At 43.9% G+C, this 25,009-nt stretch overlaps 1 protein-coding gene across 1 annotated transcript in view; it reads left to right on the forward strand.

Annotated features, from left to right (window-relative positions):
- Window positions 1-25,009, forward strand: part of TRPM8 (transient receptor potential cation channel subfamily M member 8) — a 140,812-nt gene that overhangs the window by 79,689 nt on the left and 36,114 nt on the right. Inside the window, exons 7-17 of the mRNA XM_037849528.1 lie at window positions 369-543; window positions 2,268-2,335; window positions 4,715-4,912; window positions 10,152-10,254; window positions 11,373-11,491; window positions 14,196-14,486; window positions 15,980-16,075; window positions 16,875-17,004; window positions 18,010-18,155; window positions 20,186-20,298; window positions 20,698-20,914. Of these exons, the coding sequence (XP_037705456.1) occupies window positions 369-543; window positions 2,268-2,335; window positions 4,715-4,912; window positions 10,152-10,254; window positions 11,373-11,491; window positions 14,196-14,486; window positions 15,980-16,075; window positions 16,875-17,004; window positions 18,010-18,155; window positions 20,186-20,298; window positions 20,698-20,914 (1,656 nt within the window). The remainder of the gene's footprint in view (window positions 1-368; window positions 544-2,267; window positions 2,336-4,714; window positions 4,913-10,151; window positions 10,255-11,372; window positions 11,492-14,195; window positions 14,487-15,979; window positions 16,076-16,874; window positions 17,005-18,009; window positions 18,156-20,185; window positions 20,299-20,697; window positions 20,915-25,009) is intronic.

Consider the following 25,009-nt stretch of genomic DNA (forward strand, 5'->3'; position numbering starts at 1 on the left):
ATGCACAGGTGTATACACACACACACACACACATATACACTTCCCTGAATGCTATCACTTTCAAATGAGCTTATCCAAAAGAGTGTGACTGAACAAGAACTAGATTGACAATCAGTTCCTTATACTATCACTTGCCATTTATGTGACAATAAGCCAGTGGCCCAACCATTGGAACCTTAATTTCCTCATATTTAAAATGGAAGCCTATCCTCTTGTGTCTCTAACACCCATCTGAACTTAGGAACCGGGGAAGAGGATCAGTATAGTTGGACCCAAAGGAACCACTTTAACATGAACATGTAGAAATGTGATCATGCATCTTGGCCAACAAGTAGGATCTCAAATACAAGTTTCTCTTTGCTTTTTAGGGATATTTTTCAGCCCAATACATTATGGATGACTTCAAGAGAGACCCCCTTTACATCCTGGACAACCACCACACCCATCTGCTGCTCGTGGACAATGGCTGCCAAGGATACCCCGCAGCTGAAGCGAAGCTTCGGAATCAACTGGAGAAGTACATCTCTGAGCGCACTATTCAAGGTCAGTGCTTAGGAAGTGGGACGTTAGACATACCTGGTAAGAACATCTGAAACGCCGATTATGGAGTGAAGCGTGATGGACCCGTCTGATCAGGTGTCTTCATTGCAAAGAAGAGCTGTAATTTCTCTACTTTCCTCCACACACTAAGGCTCACTGCGATATGTGCCCTAGGGCATGCTGGAGGTGATGGCAAGGGCTGATCCTTCAACTCTCGTTTGTCAGTATAGACAGCCTGCTGTTCCTTCTGCTCAATACCATTTAAGAACAAATAAAATCCATGATGGAAGATAGGAGCTTATAAAGTGATGCAATTAGTTAGGGTAGAAACAATAAAAACCAACCTGCTAGTTTAACAATGAGGTAGTTTATCCCTTTGAATCTTGGCTACTTATAATAGAACAACCCAAAACACTGGTTTCAAGGCAGGAGAATGCAGCAACTGAATGGAAGCCTGCATTTGCCAGTCTCTCTTCCTGTGGACATGGTGTTGAGCTGTGTCCTGCTGTGGAACCAGATTTTTGCAAGGCATGGTGATAAATTTCATGACAGACATTTGTTGGAGCTGTTCCTTTCACAGTGGGAAGAAGGAAGGCATTTACATGTCAATACTCTCCCTTGAGAGAATAAATAATTATGCAAATTTCTCAGCCACTTAAGAAAGCACAGGATTAAGCAAATGAGTGAGAGTATCATTATTATAAGGATAAACTTGAATCTGGTCTGATTTATGTTAGCGAAAGCAAATCATTCACAGTTTTTAGCATTTTAATCATCAGTAATAAATTACAATATGACCCATATCATGCTATTGCTGGTTTGGGGCACACCGATGCATCCATCATAATCAGCAAGTAGATAGTAAAGCCTGTGAGGCTTGTAGCCATTGCCGTACACCGGGGCCCATGGGCAGAAGCTCCTGGTTTACCTCTTCTCTGAGGCAGGTGAGTATTTCTGTTGAGCTGAGGGTGTGGCTGGTTGGTCTTGACCTTGATTTCTTCCTATTGCATACCCCTTGGAAAGTCTTTATGGCTCTCTGGGGATTTTGGACATCCTAGGTTGGAGAGTCATGGCTCAAACTACTTGTTAATTTAAAAAAAGAGTAAAGAAATTTCAGGGGTAAAAGAAAATATAGTATGCAGTTTAAAAGCTAGGATGGATATTCTGTACCCTCTGTTACCTATATATCTTAGCAGTGTATTCTCAGTGGGGGCAGTGTTATCTTTAAGGGATTGAAAATTGATCATTGGGGTGTGAAAAAATCTTAGATATTCACAATGGCTTTTGGCCTTCCAAAGGGCCAAATTACATAAACAGATACAGAGATACTCTGGTATTAAAATTTCATGGTGGTGGTGGTGGTAATTTGGATAAAAATGTTTTAAAAAGCTCTTAGAGGGATAATAATGAAAAAAGTTTGAGAAATCTGGATCTAAACTTTATCACTAAAATAGTGATGGAATCACAGCACTTCCAGGGTAATTGTTGAATAAACATTTATGGGATCAAGCAATGCATATGATTTTGAAACCCATTAAGTTGAAGCCTAGAATTAAAGCAAACCATATGTGGTTGTGTTTTCCTTGTAACTTTTGGTGTGGCTGCAGTTTTTTCAGGGATGGACTGATGAGTGAATAAAAGGCTGGGATGCGTGTGAAAAGATGCTTGAGAATTTAGTCACATTTATTGGGAAACTGAAAATCAGTTTTACTTTTTATGTTTTACAGATTCCAATTATGGTGGCAAGATACCCATTGTGTGTTTTGCCCAAGGAGGTGGAAAAGAGACTTTGAAAGTGAGTCCTGATTTAGATTTCTATAAGGCCAATTGACTAGCTTACCCAACAAATTCTTATTTTCAGGACTTTTGAGATCATCTTTAACCTGATTAATTTCTCTTACTACATCAAGTAGGTAATGTTTTTCCTTCCATGTAATATCCCCCTAGTAGACGTAGGTTGTTTCTCAGCTGGGAAGATTTGGAAAGAGAATTTGAAGTGATATGAAGTGTCTGTATACTTAGTACTGACTTTGAGAACTAACCTGTCAGAGAAAAGAGCTGACATTAACTCATGAAACTGAAGGATTGTAACCAGCACATATAATAGAAAACTGTGGTTGTTCTAGTTTGCTAATGCTGCAGAATGCAAAACACCAGAGATGGACTGGCTTTTATAAAAAGGGGGTTTATTTGGCTATACAGTTACAGTCTTAAGGCCATGAAGTGTCCAAGGTAAAACATCAGCCATCAAGTACCTTCACTGGAGGATGGCCAATGGCGTCCGGAAAACCTCTGTTAGCTGGGAAGGCACGTGGCTGGCGTCTGCTCCAAAGTTCTGGTTTCAAAATGGCTTTCTCCCAGGACATGCCTCTCTAGCAAGCTTGCTCCTCTTCAAACCGTCACTCACAGCTGCACTCCGTTCAGTCTCTTTGAGTCAGCATGTTTTATATGGCTCCACTGATCAAGGCCCACCCTGAATGGGTGGGGTCACGCCTCCATGGGAGTATCCCACCAAAGTCACCACCCACAGCTGGGTGGGGCACATTCCAAGCAAATCTAACCAGCACCAAAACGTCTGTCCCACAAGACCACGAAGATAATGGCATTTGGGGGACACAATACATTCAAACCGGCACAGTGGTCATCCCATCTTTGAATGGAAATGAGCTGTGATCATTGTATTAGTCAGAGTTCTTAAGAGAAACAGAACACACCGTTCTGATCTATTTATATCAAGAGATTTGTTTTAGAAATTATGAGATTTGTAAGGTAAATGTTAAATAAATATTAAGAGATTTGTTATAGGAATTGGTTCACATGACTCTGGGGATTGGCAAGTCTGAATTCCATAGGGCAGGCTGCAAGTTGGAAACTCTGATGAAGGTGAAATTAGATTCCACAGGAGAAGTTGAGTGGCTGAAGTAGAGACAGAAATTCTTTTTGACTTCTAAAATCATCAGTTCTTCTGTTAAGACATCCAACTGATTGTGTAAGGAGACACCCCTCATTGCTGAGGGCAATCTCCTTCGTTGACTGCAAACACCATCAGTTGTAGATGCCACCAGCTATTGATGCAAAACCATCTATGAAATACCTTCACAGTAACAATTAGGCATTGCTTGCTCAACCAAACAACTGGACATCATAACCTGGCCAAGCTGACACATGAACTTAACCATCACAGTGAAGGGTGGACTTTGGCAGGTTGAATTAATTCCCCAACAAACGCATGTTCTCAATCTTAAACCACGTCTCTGTGGGTCTGAACCCATTGTTAATAGGGCCTTTTGGAGGAATTATTTTCAGTTAAGGTGTTTTCCAATTGAATGAGGGTGGATCTTAATCCCAGTTACTGGAGGCCTTATAAAGAGAAATCACAGGAGAGAGAAAGGAGAGTACATCACCACATGGTTTTATTTATAGAACAACTTTAAAGCACTTGTTTATGGAGAACTTAAGCTCACCCCACATAATTTATTATGGAATTTGGTGTTGGCATAGGATGAAATGCAATCAGTTCACATTTCTCATTCATAGAGCAATTGCAAAGATTTCACGTGTTTCTGATTTTTAATAAAAACCCCACAGGAAAAATTACATGGATGGGTAAGTGTGTTTTGTTATTCCATTTGATTTAGTACTGTTTTAGTTTTCTAGGCTGCTTAAGTAAATACCATTAAATGGGTTGGCGTAGACAATGGGAATTTATTAGCCTACATATTTGGCTAAAAGAACATTCAAATCAAGGCATCATCAAAGCGATACTTTTTCCCCAAAGATTATGCCATTTGGGGCTGGTTGCCGGAAATCCTTGGCTCCTCTGTTATATGGTAAGGCACATGGTGGCGTCTCCTGGTTTCTCCCTTCTCTTCCGGGTTTTGTTGATTTCAGCCTCTCTCCCTCTCTCTGTATTCATTCTGTTTATAAAGGACTCCAGTAATAGGATTAAGACCCATCCTGATTGGGATGGGCCACACACACTTTTACTGAAGTCACTTGATCAAAAGGTTCCACTTACAATGGGTTCATCCTCACAGGAATTGATTAGATTTAAGAATCTGTTTTACTGGGGTCAATACGGCTTCAACCTACCTTGGTTCCAAATCTGGAATCTGTTGAGCATCATTTGCTCTTCCATCTGTCCCACTGTCTGACTCTCTTTCACCTCTCCTAGGCCATCAATACCTCCATCAAGAGTAAGATCCCTTGCGTGGTGGTGGAAGGCTCGGGTCAGATTGTGGATGTGATTGCAAGCCTAGTGGAGGTGGAGGATGTCCTGACGTCTTCCATCATCAAGGAGAAGTTGGTACGCTTTTTACCCCGCACAGTGTCCCGGCTGTCTGAGGAGGAAACGGAGAGTTGGATCAAATGGGTGAGTTGATGTAGGAGAGTCATCGGGGGCTGAAAAGGGGGAATGCTCTTACATACTGACTCCAAAAGCAGCCGCAGGTGTTTTATACCTTTTGTGCCTTTGGCCCAAACCAGGCTTCTTGCTGGAAATTGAGGCTCAGATAAGTTGACTTGTCATATCTCCCTACCTCCTTAAGGGGTAGAGGACAGAATTTATGCTCAGGCCTGTCTGTTTGCAAAGCAAATAATCCTTCTTGTATGCCAGGATATCAACAAACAGTGACTGGGAGGAAAGAAATCCCTACGATGACTGTTTAAAAATGCAGATTCTAAATTGAGTCTAGATCCACTGGGAAACCATTACTGCAGAATAATTGCCTGTCTAAATTAACTGGCCTGTGATTCAATTCAGAGTTTCTCACCTTTCTCATTAGAACATGTGAGAAAGGTGTACTTATCAGAATACTTAATAGGCTTCTTATTGCTAAGTTTATAACAATATTTTAACTTAGTGCCATGCTTTCTCACTTTTCTCTCTGTTTCACTGCTGCTCTTGACTTGTAATAACTTTCATTTTCCCGACTGCTCAGTTCCTTAGAAATGGCCCATTAATACCGGTAGGTGCTTTCAGAGCAGCTCATTGAAAGATGGCCTTCGATATTTCAATATTTGTAAGAGAAGGTGTACCTCTTGCACATCATTCCATAAAGGCAATAACAGGCTGCAAACAACAAGGGTTATTTTAATCAGAAAGATCTTTTCAGCATGAAAGCTGAAGGCTGGGTTTAGGATAAAGAATGAAAAAATATTCTTCAACTCAATTGACATCTCAACAGTATTTAGCCATGGAAGGGCCTCAAAATGTCAGTTGTGGCAAACTGAAATCCTGGGATAGGGAAGATGGTTTCTTCCTGCTTGTGATGGCTCTTTTTCTTGTTTAAGGCAAGCCTGGTCAAACCAAATCCTTGCAAATAATGAGAAAAGTCAGTCTCGCCTTCAAGGCTGCCAGGTACCCTTCAGTAAATTAACACAAACGAGGACAAATCTTTTCTGGATCAACCCTCATTGTCTAAATTCAGGCTTTAAAAATACAGGTGTGTCTTTCCACACTGACAGGGTTGGTGCTGAACGATGCCCTGCCCAAGGGCTCCTTATAAATTAGTCTAACCTGAGGTATAGCATTTTGCAGATTTTATTAAAATCACAGCAAACAGAATGTGATTTTCTACTTGCTAGTCTCAGAAGTTCTAAAGCTGGTGGTTATATATGAAAGTTCTGGGTTTTTCAGGTATCATGCCTAAGTTTGGAACCAGTTGAGAAAAAGACACAAGAGTCAGGGAAATGGAGATCAAAATATCAGCACTTTTGGTGATGATGGTAAAGTTGAAAGATGCAGCCTTGGGGTCATGCTGAACCCCATGGTGAGACTGATGAACCCACCTGGATGCAGGCAGTGCTGGACAACTGCAGGCCTCCCCGCCAGGCTGGGCATGCGGCTGGCTGCAGACCGGGCGTGAACTGTCTGCAAGGAGCAAATCCCAGTGAGAGAAGCAGGAAAGGGCTGGCCAACCCTTTGGATATGCCAGCCCCCCTCCCTGTGTAGGAGGGAGTGACGGGCGGGAATGGCCAGGGGCTCCTCCATATGGAAACCTGTTGGAGAGGAAAGGAGTCCTCCTTCCCCACTGCCACTGTGCATTTTTCATTTTTTTAAAAACATTCAGGCCTAAACAGTTTGAGTCAATTGCAAACACGTAACAGACCAATACTGAAGCATAAATATCAAATATCATTGTGTGTGAGTACCACATTCAAGGTAATTTCAGAAGAAATTTGCTAGTCATTTCAAGGATACCCATAGGGGAAGGCATAGACAGCTCTTAACTTCTCCACCAAAGATGGCCCTGGGTCCTTCCCAGTGACTGCCACTCATTCCTTTCCTCTTACTCCTCACACAAGTTGCAGAGATTGGATCATATCCAAAGAATAGGGGACACCCATGCCTTTTACTGGAATTTTGATTTTGGCTTGAAGAAAACTGTTACAGGTAGCTCATCTGAAACAGGCTAAAAGCAATACTTTCTGCAATTATACTGTCTTTTCTAGGATTCATATCTGATTCATATTCATGTCCAACCTGCTAATGGTACGTCATAATTATAATTGTGTCAATCAGAAGACATATATCAACAATAAAAATTAGCCCAGTTGTTTATGCACATGTGGGGTTTTGCATTTGGGACAGTTTTCCCAAAAGATTAAATTATCTTATTATTAAATAATAAGAGTCAAATTATTAATTAGTGAGTGTACCTGTTCAGTCAAATGTTGGTTGAGCAACCTCCAAGGGTAATCCTGGGTATCTCATTGCTTGTGTAAATGACTGACCCCCAAACCCGGCCTCTTAATTCCTTGACCTCTCCAAGAGATCCATATACTTCTTCCACTGAAATCACACTCAGTTATTCCTACTGTGTCTATTCCTCACTTCTCAAGAGCTTGACCTTCCACAGTCTGTCAGTCTGTCAGCCAACCTAGATATCATTCATTCATTCACTTTAAACTCTTTCATTCATTCATGTATTCAATCAGTATTTATTGAGCACATGCTCTTTGCATGGTTCTGGATGAGGCCCTCCAGGAAGTGTAATGTATCAGCAGAAACATTCGTGCTCTTATAGAGGAAACAGAAATTGATTTTTTAAAAATCCTGTTGTGTGATGACAATGCAACACGTTGCTTAATTTCAAACCGAAATGAGTGTTCTGAAGGAAGGTAACTTGGATATAGGATGGCGTGTACCAAGGGAGCCTGGGCTGCTGTGGGACTCCGCAGAGGGCAACTCGGAGCAGTGGCCTGGGGGCTGCGACCCAAAGCATGGGTGGGTTGGGAGGGTAGGAGGTAAGGGCAGCACAGCCAGGGAGCCGACCCGCGCGGTGGGGCAGAGGCTGTGAACGGAAGCCGGAGAGGGAGGTTGTGAGCGGACCCTTGACGACCCCTTTGAGGCCTTGGTCTCCATCCAAGTGTAACGGACATCATCAACAGGTTGGAAGCATGGGGGAGAAGTGGCCAGAGTTGGGTTCAGGGAATACCAGGCTGGCTGCAGTGGGGGGACAGGACTGGAGGAGGGAGCAGTGGGGATGGCCCTGCACATCTCTGGGATGCATTGGTTTGCTCCGTGTCCACATTCATTTGCTCCTTCTCCTCTTTGATCTCTAAGGAAAGGATGGCTCACCTGTCCCCACGGCCCCCATACTTCCTACCTCCATTTGCACCCCAGAATCTTGGGACCTGGCTCCCTCTCCCCTACTGTCTGTCATTTCTGGTTGGACCCCTTACCTTCTGCCTGAACAGAAGAAGTGGCTTTTTCCCTTCAGGACATCATCACCTCCCACTTTCTCAGTCACCCCTGTGCCCCATGGTCTTTCTCTCCCTGCAGTTTATGTTTCTTTCCTCACCGCCTGTGCCAGTTTGGATCCCTCAAAATGCCATGTTCTTTGATGCAATCTTGTAGGGGCAGACGTATTAGTGTTGATTAGGTTGGACTCTTTAGATTAGGCTGTTTCCATGGAGATGTGACCCACCCAACTGTGGGTAATACTTTGATTGGATTATTTCCATGGAAGTGTGGCCCTGCCCATTCAGCATGGGTCTTGATTAGTTTACTGGAGCCCTATAAAAGCTCACAAACAGAAGGACCACAGAGCAGCTGTGAGTGACATTTTGGAGAGCAACTGAGAGAGACATTTCAGAGATGGCCATTGAAAGCAGACTTATGCTAGCCCAGAGTTTGCTCCAGAGAAGCTAAGAGAGGATGAAACACTCCAAGAGCAACTTTTTGAAGAATGCACAGGAGCTGAGAGAGGAGCCGGAACACAACCTGGGATCAGCAGATGCCAGCCATGTGCCTTACAAGCTAACAGAGGTTTACCGGACACCATTGGCCTTCCTTTAGTGAAGGTATACTTAATTTGGACATTTTCATGGCCTTCAGACTGTAGCTTTATAACCAAATAAGCCCCCTTTATAAAAGCCAATCCATTTCTGGAATTTTGCATAATGGCAGCATTAGCAAACTAAAACACCACCCATGGGTGCCCCGTCTTCTGAACTAAGGCCTCTGTTAGCACTCTACCCAGGAAACTGCAGCCTTAAAGATCTCCTAATTTCCAGAGCACAGGGCCCTTCTTAGTCCACAGCTGTCAGCCTTCTACCTGCCGGACCTGAGACTCCCCTGTCCTGCCCAGCTGACCTCCGTGTACTTCAACTGCTGCCAGGAAAACCCACCACCGCCTCGAACTCAGCCTGACCTTAACCGGCTCACTTCTCCCTCAGGAAGGAGCTCTTGCTCGCCAGGCTGCTGCCCAGCTCACCAACATGGGACCCCTGGGATTAGGGAGGTCTGACTATGGCCTGGCTCTTTCATTTAAAAAAGTGTTTTTAAATTAAAAATTAAAGAAAAATTCCAAAGGATAATATAGCAAATTCCTCATCTGCTTATCCCATCACCAAGTTCCCTGGGTTCCTGTTTGAATTTGAACTTTCTTTCCTATTGTTTAAGCTCTTATCAGCACACTTGGACTATTTTTAGGGTCTTCTGTTGTTGGTTCTTTATTTATTCTGTCATAAAACCATTGAGCACCTGTCACATGCCAGGATTTCTGCTAGACACACAAACCACACATTCCCCCCCCACACACACACCACACATCCTCATCCACACACACACACACACCACACATCCACATCCACACACACACCACACATGCATACACATTGCATACACGCACCACACATACCACACATACCAAACATGCATCACACACACTACACACACACCCCTCCACGTTGTACACACAGCACACCACACACACATCACACATGCATCATACACACACCACACACACACCATGCACACACACCACGCATGCATCACACACGCCACACCACATACACCCAAATCACACCACACACAGACCCCACACCACACACACTCAGTCAGATGAGGCGCTCAGCTTTTCGATGGAGGCTTTTTGCTTGTCTGTAACCAGTCCTTTCGTCTCACAGTGGTCAAGGACTCGTTATGACATTTATAAATTAGAAGCTATAGGCTCAGGTGCTGTAGGTGAGAAAGGAGTTCTGGAACTCTCATCACTTGTCTGTTTCTAAAATGGAATCAAAGATTCCTCACCGGAAGAGAGAATTTTATACTCCTTATGTCTCAAATCAGTTGGCTAACAGCTTTGTTCTTTAAATGTTGCCAGCTCAAAGAAATTCTTGAAAGTTCTCACCTGTTAACAATTATTAAAATGGAAGAAGCTGGGGATGAAATTGTGAGCAATGCCATTTCCTACGCTCTGTATAAAGGTAAGTCAAAGGAGCTCTTCTATAGAATTCCATCTTCGTGTTGCTTTCTGTGGCTTCTAATGGCTTGCATTTATTTTTTTTCAACAGCTTTATTGAAGTATAATTTTGCATTTCATTTTGATTTTCATAAATTGGAAACCAGAATAACTACTGTTGCCCTGCTGAGTTAAATGCCCTTTGCCATATGTATTTGACAGAACAAGAATTTTTATGTCATTTACAGCCAAATATGATCACAATACTCTCCAAAGATCTGTCTCTAACAGTGGTTTTAAATCTTATATTGAGTCTCAGAATCCTTGGAGAAAGTGATAAAACCATTGACCTTCATGCTAGAGTTCTATATATATGTACACACATGTGCACACACACACTTGCACACACAAATAATCTTGCATCCAGTTTCAGGAGTTTACAGATCTTTTGCAGCTTGAATGGACCTCAGGTTAATAAATTCTCATCCATGATCGTTGCTGTTAGAATTCCATCAAGGTAAATATTACCTAAAGTTTGTAGTCCTTGGTGGAGGTTCACCATTCTGGAGTTGAACTGCTTGAGTTAATAAATGTAAAGAGTGCTGAGAAGGGAAAAGCACGTAGGAAGTACTATTTGTGCATTAGCTAATTATTAGTATTATTCTTATTGGGCTCACCAGAAGTTTGGTTGAAAACATAGTTGTTAAAATTGTACTACATCTCTAGCAATACATGGATGCAGAAAATATTAGTTCTGAAAAAACAAGTAGAAAACTGTTATAATATGGCTATTATTTCATAGACTTAGCTATAGTATAAGTCATATAAGGCCCTTGACATGTAACACTCATGGAATCTGAATTTATGGAAAAATCTCAACATATCATAGTTATACCATTAGGATATGCAGCAGAAAGGTATTATGATAGCCTGAATTGATCCTCATTATATACTTTGGGAGATATAGAACGTGGACAAGAATGAGTGATAATAAAGTGAAATGGCAGTTCAGATTATCTGATTCTAAGGGAATACACACTGAATCACATTTGATAAATGGCTCTGATCGTTGGCCATACTGAATGGTTCTGACTCTTATTTCTTGGCCTTTAGTGAGTTGATTCATTTCCTGTCCTTTTACAGCCTTCAGCACCAATGAACAACATAAGGATAATTGGAATGGGCAGCTGAAGCTCCTGCTGGAGTGGAACCAGCTAGATCTGGCCAGTGACGAGATTTTCACTAATGACCGCCGATGGGAGGTAAATAAGAAACTAAGTGGAGCCCTCCTGGCATACTCCAATGTCAGGTCTGGATGATGGCTGGTCAGTTTCCAACAAGATTTTCAATACTGAATCTCGTAAAGGATTGTTCCATTCTTGCACATCACAGTGCTGAGCCTTGCTTTCCTCATCTGTGCTATGGAATAATAAGATTGACTTTGTAGGTTTGTTGTGAAATGATCATAACAGTAAATGCAGTAATGAATCTAAGATAATACCAACCCATCACCCCCATCACAAGTTTCCAGCCCTCAGCCACCATGTGAAAGGTGATTCTCCAACTGGCTATGGTGGTGCAGCTCTACTCCTTGGAATAGATAGGCAGAACTATGGGGAAAATAGGCACAGGATGATTGGAAGGGCTTTATCAGAAGAAGCTCAACTGAAAATCAAGACAGCAGTACATTTTCTGCTCCCTGCTCCACCTACCTAGACAAATTCTGATAAGAGAATTGTCAGCAGTGAGAAGCATTAGGGAAAGATAGAGCAATTTAAAGACAAACAACTTGATTGCGTAATGAATGTCTTAGCAACTGTGTGTCTTAGAGCTGGAAAATCTAGACTCCGCTTGCCACATGAGCACCTGCAATACAGAAGTTGTACATCTGATAGAAACTGTCTTTCTTTCTGGTAGACTGCCTTTTCCCACTTTTCAATTGGATCAGAATCTTAGAACCGTGCTTTGTTCTAAGCAAATGTTCTCTAGTGTACAACTGAAGTTAAATTGGCCTTAGGAGCTCTGTTTAGTAGGAACAATCACAAACCATTACACTTGCATTTACAAGGCTGTGCACATCTTTGTTTTCATCTCTTCTGAATCAATTTAAGTCATTGGCAGGCAGTGAGAATATCTTTAATTTTCTATAAATTTGTCTGGATTTGAAGGTGCACATATTTCAGAAATTTCAGCCTCAGCAGCCAGGTTCCCAAAATGCTTTCAGGCCTATCGTTGTATAATCAAGTACCACTGACACTCAATTTATATTAACATATAATCCCTTTTACTAATAGCAGTGCAAATAAAGTAATGACTTATGAGTTTTTAAATTATTCTTTCCTTTAGCAAACATTATCTTGTGTTTGGTCTTTGCAGTATAATGAACCCCATGACATATCACGAGGTTTTAGTTAGTTGAGAGGAAGTAGAATTAAAAGTAGGTCTAGTTAATTGATTCATAAATGAATCCCTGCATGTGAAATGTTCTATTTAAGTAAGGTCAAATGGTACAAATAAACATATACTCAGGGATGTATTGGATGGTGCATTTAATTTTATAACCTTGGCTAAAGATAGTTAAGGGTGAAGGCGTAATGCTTGAGAGTATACACTCTGGAGCCAGCCCATCTGTGTAACTTAACCTCTCTATGCCTCACTTTCCTTGTTCAGTGGTGTGTTGGAGCCACTCATGTGCCCTGTAAGAGCTGACTGCCTTGTTAAATACAGTCATTATGAAAAATTTAATTAAATAAATTTTAGAATTGAATACATTTTATTAAAAACAAAGGTAATAAGTAATAAAATCTCATCACTTTCTAATTCTTTTAGTGCCTTTACTCTTATCTATGCTCTGGAGGTTATTTATGCCTATCATATCAGTATGCTGGAAATCCTTTATGATGGCGTGCTGCTCTACATCTATCCCCAGTTCCACATCCTGTGACTTCTGATTGGTATCTTGAAACTGGCCATGGTGGGAGAATTTACACCATAGGAATTGGTCAACGCTACACACGAGGGTCAATTATTTTTCTCCAGAGAGCTGATCATTAAACATTTACCAACACACCATGGTTTGTCTGTAAAATGGACATGATAAAAATAGCAGTACATGTTCTAATGGGGTTACTATGAGAGGTTTCTGGTTTTTCATTCTTAAATCTGGATTTTAATGCTGGAATTGTGGATTTTTATGTATCTTCTGATTTTTAAATATTAGCAACTAATTCAAATCATAAGACGTACTATAGAGGACATACAGAATATATCTGAGAGCCAGTGTGGCCTGGAACCCACTGGTGAGCATCCAAAGTAAACATTGATTATCTTAAGATTTTTAGTAAGCTTCCATGGGAAATTTTATTTAGGAGCCCAGAAAGTAGAGATACAGATAAATAATAACCAGGGATAATTAAGTGTTTCAGTGAGTTACTGGTGTGTAACGTGACCAAGTATTTGCTTGGTGGTGTGTGGTTTGCATTCCTTGGTGGAGTGCATTTTGCCAAGAATGCTTGAGAATCAGTCACCATCGAGGAAGGTAGGTAGGCACCAGTAAGGGCAGCAGGGGAAGATGCAATGGCCCAGAGTAAAGAACCAACATTGGGTGTTGGCTCACAGTTGGCGTCTACTCTGGACTTCAGAGAAAGGGTTCAAGCTGTACTGATAGCCCTCTGGGCACAGGGGTTAGTTCTTGACCAAGATTATGTATGGGTAATTGTATCCAATTTATGTTAGCAAGAGGCCAAGTCAAACCCAAGCCCCCAACTGGTGGGTATCAAAGATTCCACCGTGTCACTTGCCCATAATCCAAGGTTAAATTACAATTGAAAGGATAGATTGTATTCTCATTTTAGAAGAGAAGTTAAAGATACTACTGCTTTGCCATTGTGGGTGAGAAGAAAAATTGCCTCTTATATTCTTTATTGGATGTCAGGTATGAGTTTTCTTTCTGCTCTTTCTCCGTAGTCTGCCGACCTTCAAGAAGTCATGTTTTCAGCTCTCATAAAGGACAGGCCCAAGTTTGTGCGCCTCTTTCTAGAGAATGGCTTGAACCTGAGGAAGTTTCTCACCAATGATGTCCTCACGGAACTCTTCTCCAACCACTTTAGCACCCTAGTATATCGGAACCTGCAGATTGCTAAGAATTCTTACAATGATGCCCTCCTCACATTCGTCTGGAAGCTGGTTGCAAACTTCCGAAGAGGCTTCCGGAAGGAAGATAGAAATAGCAGGGACGAGCTGGACATAGAAATCCACGTATGTACTGAAAGAATTGTCCACTTGATTTCTCTGATCTTTTGAGTCTTCCTTCAAAAACTTTCTCTATTTTCATCTTTCCCACCCCCCACCTCATTGCCGTAAAGTGGCTGGTGAGTTTTCTGATGTCTTACTTCATGCTCCATGCTATATTTCAAACTAATTTTTGCTGTTTTCCTCAATTGCAAAGCTTTTGAATGGTGCATTCTCTTAAGGAATTTAACAGGGACAGAAAAAAAAAAAAAAAGGGTAGCCTGTTCACATCTTAGCTTCCTGGAAATGATCTGCTTAAAATAACTCTCGCTACACATGTAAAGGACTGAAAACTGCCAAGCATTCTTTTGTGAATCAAAGAGGCAGCGGCTATTTTCAAAGTGGTAATTAGGTTTCAGTTGGAGAGGGTGTTGTGGATGCGTTTGGCTTGTGTTCCCTCAGACCTTCCCATTTTAAGTGTGGACAGCCCCATTTTCCAGCTGCCAACACCTGCTTCGCTTTGCTGAGGGTTTGTTCTGACTGAGCCCAGTGACTGCCAGAAGTCAATGTATAAATTCCCGGGCTCCCTCTCCCCTCGGGGAGTGGGGGAGAATTCTGAGACCCAGGTTCTGCACTGGCTCCGAGAGTTTCCTAGTGGAATTAATCTCTCATTGCTCACAATGATAACTCGTTTCTTAGTGCACCCTTGACTGCTTGCTTGCTTTTCTCATCTGTTTCCTCACTACCCTATTGATTTTCCTAAGGTCACCTCTCAATTAAACTGTTTACCTCAAATCCTCATCTCAGGATTGATTCTGGGGGAACCCAAACTAGGTCATTATCTTTAGTAATTCTGGCATTTGTGTGAGTTGTGAAAATCTAAATGAGTTAAGTGTTTGCAGGAATTGGAAGTGTTTAGAAAGCTTCTGCTTGGCACTACTTATAGCAAAACCCTCTTTAGCATACAGAATTCTACCTGATTCATTTCAGACCTCAGTAAAGCCTGTAAGGAAGTTTTAAAAGATATTTACATTTTATTATTTTCTCTCTGGAAAGGTTCTATTGGAATATATGGATGCTAAATATGAGCTGGATTCTAATTGATGTATTAGGAATTGAATCTTTGAATAACACTCCAAAGAAATAAGCAGTCTTTATATTGTGGTGATAAACTTAAACTGTGGGAAAGTTGGAATTTCATATGAATTATTTTCTCTTTGGCCTATCAGGAGTCATTCTGTTTTAAATTTGCGCTTAGCATGTGTTTTTTACCCTTCATACCTTTTCATCTACTTTGTCTTTTATGACAGATAAAAGACTTTGTGTCAAATTATACCACCTGGCGAGTCAGAGATGAAAATAACTGTGTGGTATAAATGGATTTCTATGCAAAGTTGCAGAGTCCCCAGACATGGAGCACTGTCCTAAACAGTCTGCCCCTAAGTGTTTGTTTATATAATAGTGCACATAAAGTGACATTCCATTAGCACATGCTGACCACGTGTTCTGACTCCCGCCAGGATGTGTCTCCTATTACCCGACACCCCCTGCAAGCACTCTTCATCTGGGCCATTCTCCAGAATAAGAAGGAACTGTCCAATGTCATTTGGGAACAGGTAAATGTCCAGGCCCAGGACAAATGCATGTTTTGTTGTAGTTGTTCTGACCTTCTTGAAACTCACATGCCTCATTGAAAACATCATGGATGAAATGTAAATCTGATGCTGGGTGAACGTGGCTGTGCCTCTCTTTCCCCTGTTGATGGAAGTGTGCTGGGAGAGGGCCTCCCAGAAAGGTGTGTGACAGACGGTTCAGGAGGCACCTGCCCCTCAGGTGTGGGGGTTGTTGATTGTTTCCCAAGGGGATGAGGCTTTAAAATTTAATTGGAAAGATTAATGTCTAGTTGTATTGCTTTACACACAGAAAGTAGGGCCCATACAAATTATTGAGATTTTTCTTTGTGATTTAGTACATAATTTTTGTAAACAATTTGTGGGCCTTTGAAAAGAAGCCATGATCTCCATTTTTAGGGTATGCAATTGGATACTGAATATTGAATATGCACACACACCCAGCCTTGTTAGTTACATAGTTAATTGCATTAATTAGGTCCTTATCTCTTTCTTCCCTGTTTGAACTGTTACCAGGAGGATAGTGGGGGTATTTAGGCCTCCTGTGAGAGTCTGACCATTGGTTTCCCATGGTATTTATTTTGATTTTTCTTTTGTGTGTTAATTCCGTGTTCAAGACATTAAGGATATTCAGGTTCAAGACTATTTTGTGTTCATTACAAATCTTTTTGTGAATCATTGTGAAGTTACCATTTCCTGCTTCTGCCACGAATCCTTCCTTGTCTGCTGTTAATCCCCTCAGGGGATTATGAATTAATGTAAAATTCTCCACCCCTCTAAAAAGACCAAGGGCTGCACCCTGGCCGCCCTGGGGGCCAGCAAGCTTCTAAAGACTCTGGCCAAAGTGAAGAACGACATCAACGCCGCGGGGGAGTCAGACGAACTGGCGAATGAATACGAGACCCGGGCTGTGGGTGAGTCCGCAGCGAGGGGCCACGGGGAGCCGGGTCTGCCCCTGGGGAGCAGGTGCCCACCCCAGGACACGCCTTCCTGAGCTGAGGTTAGGGGCGAGCCCGAGCTCCCCCTGCTGGCCAGCTCGGAGCACTGCAGACCATGTGGTCAGCCGTTCGGGCCCCTTGGTCCTGCCTCGCCCTGACTTTTCCAAGAATGAATGTGGGGAAGAGTCTTGGGGTCTCTGATCCCACAGCCACCCAGAGCCGCTTCTAGCGCCAGGTCAGGGAGCTTTGAGACCTGCTCAGGGTTTTGTTCTGTTTTGCATTGATTTGGGAGTTTTGAGTTTGGGATGTGGTACCTGGATACTGTCCTTATGTCAGACACTGATGGAACTGAGATTTTACCCGACTTGCAAGCTGACAAGTTAGCCTGCTGCAGCTTCGTTTACCTATAGTGACGGCAGACCCCGGACCCCTGGGCAGGGGCACACGGTTTATTACTTGTACAAAGGCAGCAGCTGGAGTAGCTCCTTGTGTTGGTTCCCCTGCCTCGATTCTCCTTGGGGGTGACACTTTTTTTTTTAAATCTTGTGTCTTATCTGCAAAGATACCTCTCTAAGAAAGCACAGCATGTAAATGAGGTGGAGGAGGAGCTGCCACATGTGGCTAAGTGGGCAGGGGGCCTGCGGACCCTCCCCGGTGGCAGAGGCTCTTCTGCCTGAGCCCAGACTGCACCCCACCAAGCAGGGGATCTCCCTATGTTCCATGTAGCTTGATTCAATGGGCATTCATTGATCGCCACAACCCAATAGAGCTCTGCTGGGTATCGCTTGCCTAAAGAACATCCCTTTAGTCAAGAAAGCGTTATACGGTGATGACATTCTCTGTGCAGTTTATAAATCTGTATTCTCACACTCAGGCTTTTCCTGGAGTCTGGATTGCTTGGGGAGGGATGGGACAGGAGAGTTCTGCATCTTTGCCAGCCCTGACTTGGGCTTCTCTTCTCTGATGTTACCACCACTGCAGAGCTGTTCACGGAGTGTTACAGCAGTGACGAAGATTTGGCGGAACAACTGCTGGTTTATTCCTGTGAAGCCTGGGGTGGAAGCAACTGTTTGGAGCTGGCGGTGGAAGCCACAGACCAGCACTTCATCGCCCAGCCTGGAGTCCAGGTGAACAGATGCAGTTGCCAGCCAACTGCACCCTCATGTCTGGAAAGGGGCCTTTAGATCAGACCTGATTAGTGGCATTAATAAAATATAATATTAAAGGCAAACTTTCTCCTTCAACACAGGAGAAGCTGTGTGATGTTACAGGGGATGGCAGTGTCCAGGCTTTGGTAGGAATTTTTGCTTTAAGAGACAGTGCAGGGAAAGGGACGTTCTTTGAGTTTCCAGCAGGTAGGTGGTACAGCATTGTGGCTGTGAGCTGGGTCTCTGGCTCCCACAGCCTGGGCTACACTTCCCCGGGCTCCTGACTAGTTGCCTGATGGAGGGCGAGCTACACGGCTCTCTGAGCCTTAGTTTCCCCCCATGTAGAAGGGGGTAATCACTGTCACAGGGACATGAGCATGTTTCATCTTTGCCGTCAGGTGGGGAGGTGGGTGTCACCACCATTTTATTGATGAGGACTCAGGAGCTCAGAGAGGTACCGGAACATTCCCTGGATCTCTCTGCTAAGAAGGAGCAGCGTTGGGATTTGATCCCATGTCGTTTTGTCTGCCTCATGGACCTCCTATTACACCAGGCAGATAAGAATTAGGAAAGTGTTTATGGAAAAAAAAAAAAAACACAAACCCACATTGCCCTTTGGGGTGCAAGGAAGCTTATCCACCCACTGTAGTTTCTTATTTGGGGGGCGGGGGGCTGAGCGCTTCTGGTGTCCACGGGCCATGCGTATCCCTGACCAGTGCGGCTCACATAGAGGGTCACTCGTGGAACAGCGAGGGCCGGGGACGGGCGGCCCCCCAGGACACAGGATTTCCCTGGATGCTGCACGCGACAGGTTCTGAGTCCTTCACTGGGTCCAGTCTGTCCTCCCCTTTGGTGCAGATTTAAAGCATAGCTCTTGGAGGCAGCCTGAGTTTTCTGATTTCCACCTCTGTGGAAGGCCCCCTGTACCACCTTTCAGGGGTTGGGACTGTCTGGGGAAAGTGCTTCCATGCGTTGCAGCCCCAGTTGACTGGGAAAACCCAGCAGTCTTCTCTTTCCCAGCTCCCCTTGTAGTTTCCTGACAAGAGCATCCCGCCTGGTTCCAGAAATACATCCTTGGGGACCCGGAAGTTTGACATGGTGTGATTTTGTGTTCCTTGAGGAGAAAGGCGCTAGAAAGCTACTTGTTTAAATGTGTGTAATAAAGATCAGAGTTGGTTAAAAATCCATAGCTTTATTGAAGTTGCTCTCTATTTTAACACAACCTTGATTTTAACCTCGATTTTAAAGCTCACAGAATCCAACTTTAAAAAGACGTGAAAATCAAACAGGTTTAAAAAATTGTTTAGGTAACATAGATACATAGAATGAAATTTGCCATTTTGACCAGTTTTAGGTGTATATTTTAGAGCCATTAATTACATTCACAATATTGTGCTACTCTCACCACCATCCATTATCAAAACCTTTTCACTACCCCAAAGAGAGACTCCAGCAATGAAGCCACCACTAACCCCTGGTAACCTCCAATCTTTCAGGCTCTGTGAATTTGCTTAATTCTAAATATTTCATAAGTAGAATCATACAGTGTTTATCCCTTTTGGGTGGTTTATTTTGCTCAGCACACAGCATGTATCAGAACCTTACTCCTTCTTATGACTGAATGATATTCCATCTTATGGATAGACCCCGTGTGGTTTACCCATTCGTCAGTTGTTGGATGCTTGGGTTGTTTCCACCTTTTGGCAATTGTGAATAATGCTGTCACAAAAATTGGTGTGCAAATATCCGTTCAAGTCCCTGATTTCAGTTCTTTGGGGCATATGCTAGGAGTGAAATCAAACAGATTTTTAAATTGTTTTATGATAGTCCCTTAGAATCCAGGAAACTACTGAAGAAGAACAAAGACATTAATTCAGAAAGTTGTTTATTTTTTGGGGGGAATGAGGGGACTGGGAAGAAAGGTCATATTCCATCCACCATTTGATTGCATTAGTAAGGATTTGTGTGGTTTTTTATTTTTGTTTTTGTTTGTCTCTGCTTCCCTGTAGAATTTTCTTTCAAAGCAATGGTATGGAGAGATTTCCCGAGACACCAAGAACTGGAAGATTATCCTGTGTCTGTTTATTATACCCTTGGTTGGCTGTGGCTTTGTGTCATTCAGGTATGAACCAAGCACACACCGTGTGTGCTTGTGCGTGCATGGATGTGCTGCCACGTGGGTGTGTTATTGTGTAAATGTTTGCAAGTAAGGCCTGGAATTCATGACGTTCACATGAGCTCCCCCCCATCCAGTCTGGTATCTTCTCTGGCTTTTCCTGGGATTGGTTTCAAACAGGTAGATGTGGAGTCATGTCTTCACTAGCCGAGGGACTGGATTTTGGCTGGGTCAATCTTAGAGCACAGTTTTGACCCTCCCCACCCTCCCACACCTCTCTGGGGGTCCATTTATCTCTATTTAGAAGGAGGAGTGGGCCGCTCCAGGCGGGAGCCCACTCTGGGATGTGCCACTTCCGGGAGATGCTGGCAAGGCCAGTGAAGGAGTCTTTCCCTCTCCATCCAGGAAGAAGCCCATCGACAAGCACAAGAAGCTCCTTTGGTACTTCGTGGCCTTCTTCACCTCCCCCTTCGTGGTCTTCTCCTGGAACGTGGTCTTCTACATCGCCTTCCTCCTGCTCTTCGCCTACGTGCTGCTCATGGATTTTCACTCCGTGCCCCACACCCCCGAGCTGGTCCTCTACGCTCTGGTCTTTGTCCTGCTCTGCGATGAAGTGAGGCAGGTAAGGCAGCAGCCACGTGGGGCCCGTCGCTTTCCCCACGGGCGGCTTCTCCCTGGGGCCGAGGAGGAGCGGAAGGTGCTTCTGAAGTTCAGAATAATTTACTGCTGAAATAAATGTCCTTGTTAGGTGGTAGTCCATGAATATAAAGATGCATTTTACAGCTTTCAGCAATTCAGTGAGATCTTGTATCAGTCAGCGTTCTCCAGACAAACAGAACCAACAAGACGTATGTGTACCTGTGTGTATATATGTATGTGTGTATAGACAGATAGAGAGAGAGAGAGAGAGAGAGAGAGAGAGAGAGAGAGAGAGAGAGAGAGAGAGAGAGATTATTTTAAGGAATTAGCTCATGTGATTGAGAGGCCTGACAAGTCCAAGATGTGTAGGGCAGGCCGGCAGGCTGGGAATTCCAGCAGGAACCCATGTTGCGGTTTTGAGTCTGAAATCCACCTGTAAAGCCAGCAGGCCGGAAACTCAGAGAGGAGCTGATGTTGTATTCTTAAGGCAGAATTTCTTCTTCTTCCCGAAACCTTAGTTTTTGCTCTCAAAACCTTCAAATGATTGTCCGAGCCCCTCTCTCCTTTCCCACATTATGGAGGATAATCTCTTTTGCTCAGTCAACTGGGTGTAGATGCTAATCCCATATACAAAACACTTTCACGGCAACAACACCTAGGCTAGTGTTGATAAAACAGCTGGATACCATGGCCTAGCCCAGTTAGTACATCAAATTAGCCATCATAGATCTCTTACTACCAAGCTCTCTCTCTCCTCTCTCATGAGTACTGATTGATGGAGATGAATTCCTCAAGCATGGTTATGTGTTCAGAGAGAAGGAGACATTGGGCTGAAAATCCTCTCCATCCCCAGGATGCAGAGGTTGCAGCCTGATGAGTGGCAGGGGAGCTGGGGGGACTTCAGAACTAAGAACATCTTAACACCCCCAGTGTCAGAGCGACAATATTTTAAAATCATATAAATCCCTCTGGATTTTAGAGAGTTCATATGAATTATTCATTGTGCTCTTGTGCAGTGTCTTGGGATCTGCAGTTTTGGGCCTCCGCTTTCCACCATTGAATCCCAAGCATTAGCCCAGGCCTGGCTTGGAGTGGGTGTGCATTTAATGACTGTGGAATGAATCGATGTTGATGGTGAAGGACGCTGCTGCCCTTGAACCATTAAGAAATGATTCCAGAAAATCCTTTCAGACTTAGTAGTTTCCAAATTGTTTAATAGCTGCTGCTGCCACCACTTCTGTTGTCTCTTCTGAGTCCAAACCCAACCACATATCCATCTGACAAGTGTGTACCAGGTCCTAATGATTTATGAGAGGCTATGCCAAGTGCTACGAGAGATGTCAAGGGAAAAGAATGCTGTTCTTGACCTCACAGAGTCACCGCCTAGTGTAGGAATTCTACATTGATTTCAACTACTATGCCAACTCTGATAGACTTTTTCTGTGGCTTCCAAGAGTCCTGGGTTAAGTAGGATTCTGAGGCTCTGTCTGTTCTCAGCAGGAGAGTGTCTGGATCAATTAGTGCCATCTGCCATGAGTGTGAGGGGTGGGAGGAGTCCTGGCAACAAAGCCCTCCCTGTATCTGCCTTCCCTTTGCCGAGAAGGTTGAGTTGCAGGTGGGGGTGGAGATGGGCTAGAGATGGAGGAAGAATAAACTAAATTACACAAGTCAGTGTTGAACATGGCAAGATTATCAGACTTTCTGTCCACCAGCAACTCTCCCTTCTGACTTGCAGAGGATGTTTATAATTTCAGAACCAGCCTCGTGAGAGCCCGAGGCATTGGTTCAGGAGCTCACAGGCCAGTGCAGGCCTTGCCTTTCAGAGCGTCTCATTCTCTCAGATGCTGTCTTTCACTTCCTAGTTCTCTTATTTTGACTTACCACGTTTCAGCAGCAAGGGGCTGAAAGTGTTTGAGAGAAGGCAGAGAAAGACCAAGGGAGAAGGAAAATTTAGGACAGGAATGGATGCCTGCCAAAGTGAGGATGTAAGGGGAGCAGGGACACCACTCTTTTGACAGGAGCTTGCTCTGAGCTCCTCTTCCCTTCTCCTAAACCAGCAGGGTAGAGTTCTGGGGCCTTGGCTTCCTCTCTTTCCTCTATTCCATCTGTGACTGACCACCTTTCAAAGGCACATCAAAGGGAGAAAGATGCATTCCCACTACAGCCTTTGCAGAAGGGGACAAAAGGGTGAGGCTGCAGGTCTTTGTAGGCTGGAGAGGGAAGCAACCCACATCTTATGCCCTCTGAGAGACCTGGTTTTGTGGACTGGAGTGGTCCTTTCAGCTGAAAGGGTCTGTTGGAATCGGTGGGCCTTGGCGAGCCGCCTGCTCGCTCCCAGCAGAGCGTCTCTTGTCACGGCCCACCTGAGAGGCAGCTGGGCCACTGGGGAGGTCACGAGGGCCTCTGTTGGGTAATTGGTGGTTGAGTCACATACATGAGGCTGAGCTCTGTCGCCTGCAGTGGAGACAACAGCAGGAGGCAGTAGTGTGTGCCCGCAGAGACAGGGGGTTTGTGCTAACATGATCAAGGCACTTCATTGCTCTGAGCTTTGATTTCTGCACCTTGGGTGATTTGCCCTAAATATTAAATGCCATCACTGAAGAGAATTGAGTCGCAATGAATTCATAGCCCAGTGGGTAAATAAGTCATGAGCACAGGTAAGCAGTAAAAAAAAAAGAAGGAGGGAAGGAAGAAGAGAGGGAGGGAGGGAAGGAAGGAAGGAAGAAAGGAAACAGAGAAGGAGAGAGGGAAGGAAGGAGGAAGGGAAGGACGGAAGGAAGGAAGAAAGGAAGAAAGGAAGGAAGAAGGGAGGGAAGGAGGAAAGAAGAGGAGGGAGGGAAGGAAAGAAGGAAGAATTGCAAATAGGCAGTATGATAGTTACTTAATTTCTTTGATTTTCTGGTTTCTCATTCATAAATGGGCATATTTCCCTCCTCAAGAGGTTATTGAGAATCATTCGAAGAGGGGACACCTTACGCTGTACCTAGCATGTCTCATCTAGCACCAAGCCCACCGGGTAGTCCCTTAGTTCTTCTCTGGTTCCTAACATATACTTCTTGCTGCACAGAACTGCTTGGCATGGAAATTATTTGAGTTAGGTATTTGCTTCTTTTTCATATTTCTACCCTCAGGGGCTAACACAGAAGCTGGCATTGGCATGTTCCTAGCATGTGTGTGTTTTCTAAGAAATGAATTGTTGAGGTGAGGTCTTCAGAATTCAAGAGCTGTTGGCATGACCGTGACCAGGCAGGTGGCTGTAACCACGGATCGGGGGGCAGAGCTGGGCAGATGGGGCAGACTCCTGCCCACTTCCCGGTGTCATGAAGGTGCTTAGTGGCATCCTTTGGAGCAGAGGATGTGGCTGGCTTCTTGCAGTGGTGAGACTAGGCCCAGCAAAAGGTCCTTCTCCCAATTCTTCTTGCTCCTCGTGCCCCAAACATTTCTCCACTAGTTTTTTTTTTCCTGACCCCAAAGCCCCCACACTGCCTCCTCTGACGCATCAAGTCATGGGAATGCCTGTACCAGTCCAAACATTATTTGGCTCCTTCAGGTATCTGAGGAAACCACAAAGCCTGGAGACGGGACTCGCTCTGAGTTGCTTTGAAAAGCATATCTGGGCCTGGATGGAAGATGCGGGGAGATGTGTTGGCTTGGACCAAAGACTTCATTCATGCATTCTTTCAACAAATATTTACTGAGCTTCTATGATGTGCTGGGCATGTTCTAGATACTGGGACTAGAGCAACAAACAAAACAGACAAATATGTTTGCCCTTCTGGATCTTGATACGAGTTGGAGATGCTCAGCAGGTGCATTTCTGGGAGCTTTTGGGGGAGATGGAGGTGAGCATTGGTGAGCAAGGCAAGTGAGTGAGTCCTACATTTACTGAGAGGCTGGACTAGCAACAGTAGGATTTGAAGTCTGTAAGTACAAATATCTCCACACCAGTTTGTGAACATTTAGCTACTGAGTCAGATATTAGGGCCACACAGGAAGAAGATCCAGGATAGGTACATTTTGACTGGAGAAGGGCCCTGGGCTGGTGCAGTGGGAGGTGTTGCTTAGGAAGGATGCAGTG

The sequence above is a fragment of the Choloepus didactylus genome, chromosome 9 (assembly GCF_015220235.1).
Source record: "Choloepus didactylus isolate mChoDid1 chromosome 9, mChoDid1.pri, whole genome shotgun sequence".
Classification (NCBI taxonomy): Eukaryota; Metazoa; Chordata; class Mammalia; order Pilosa; family Megalonychidae; genus Choloepus; species Choloepus didactylus.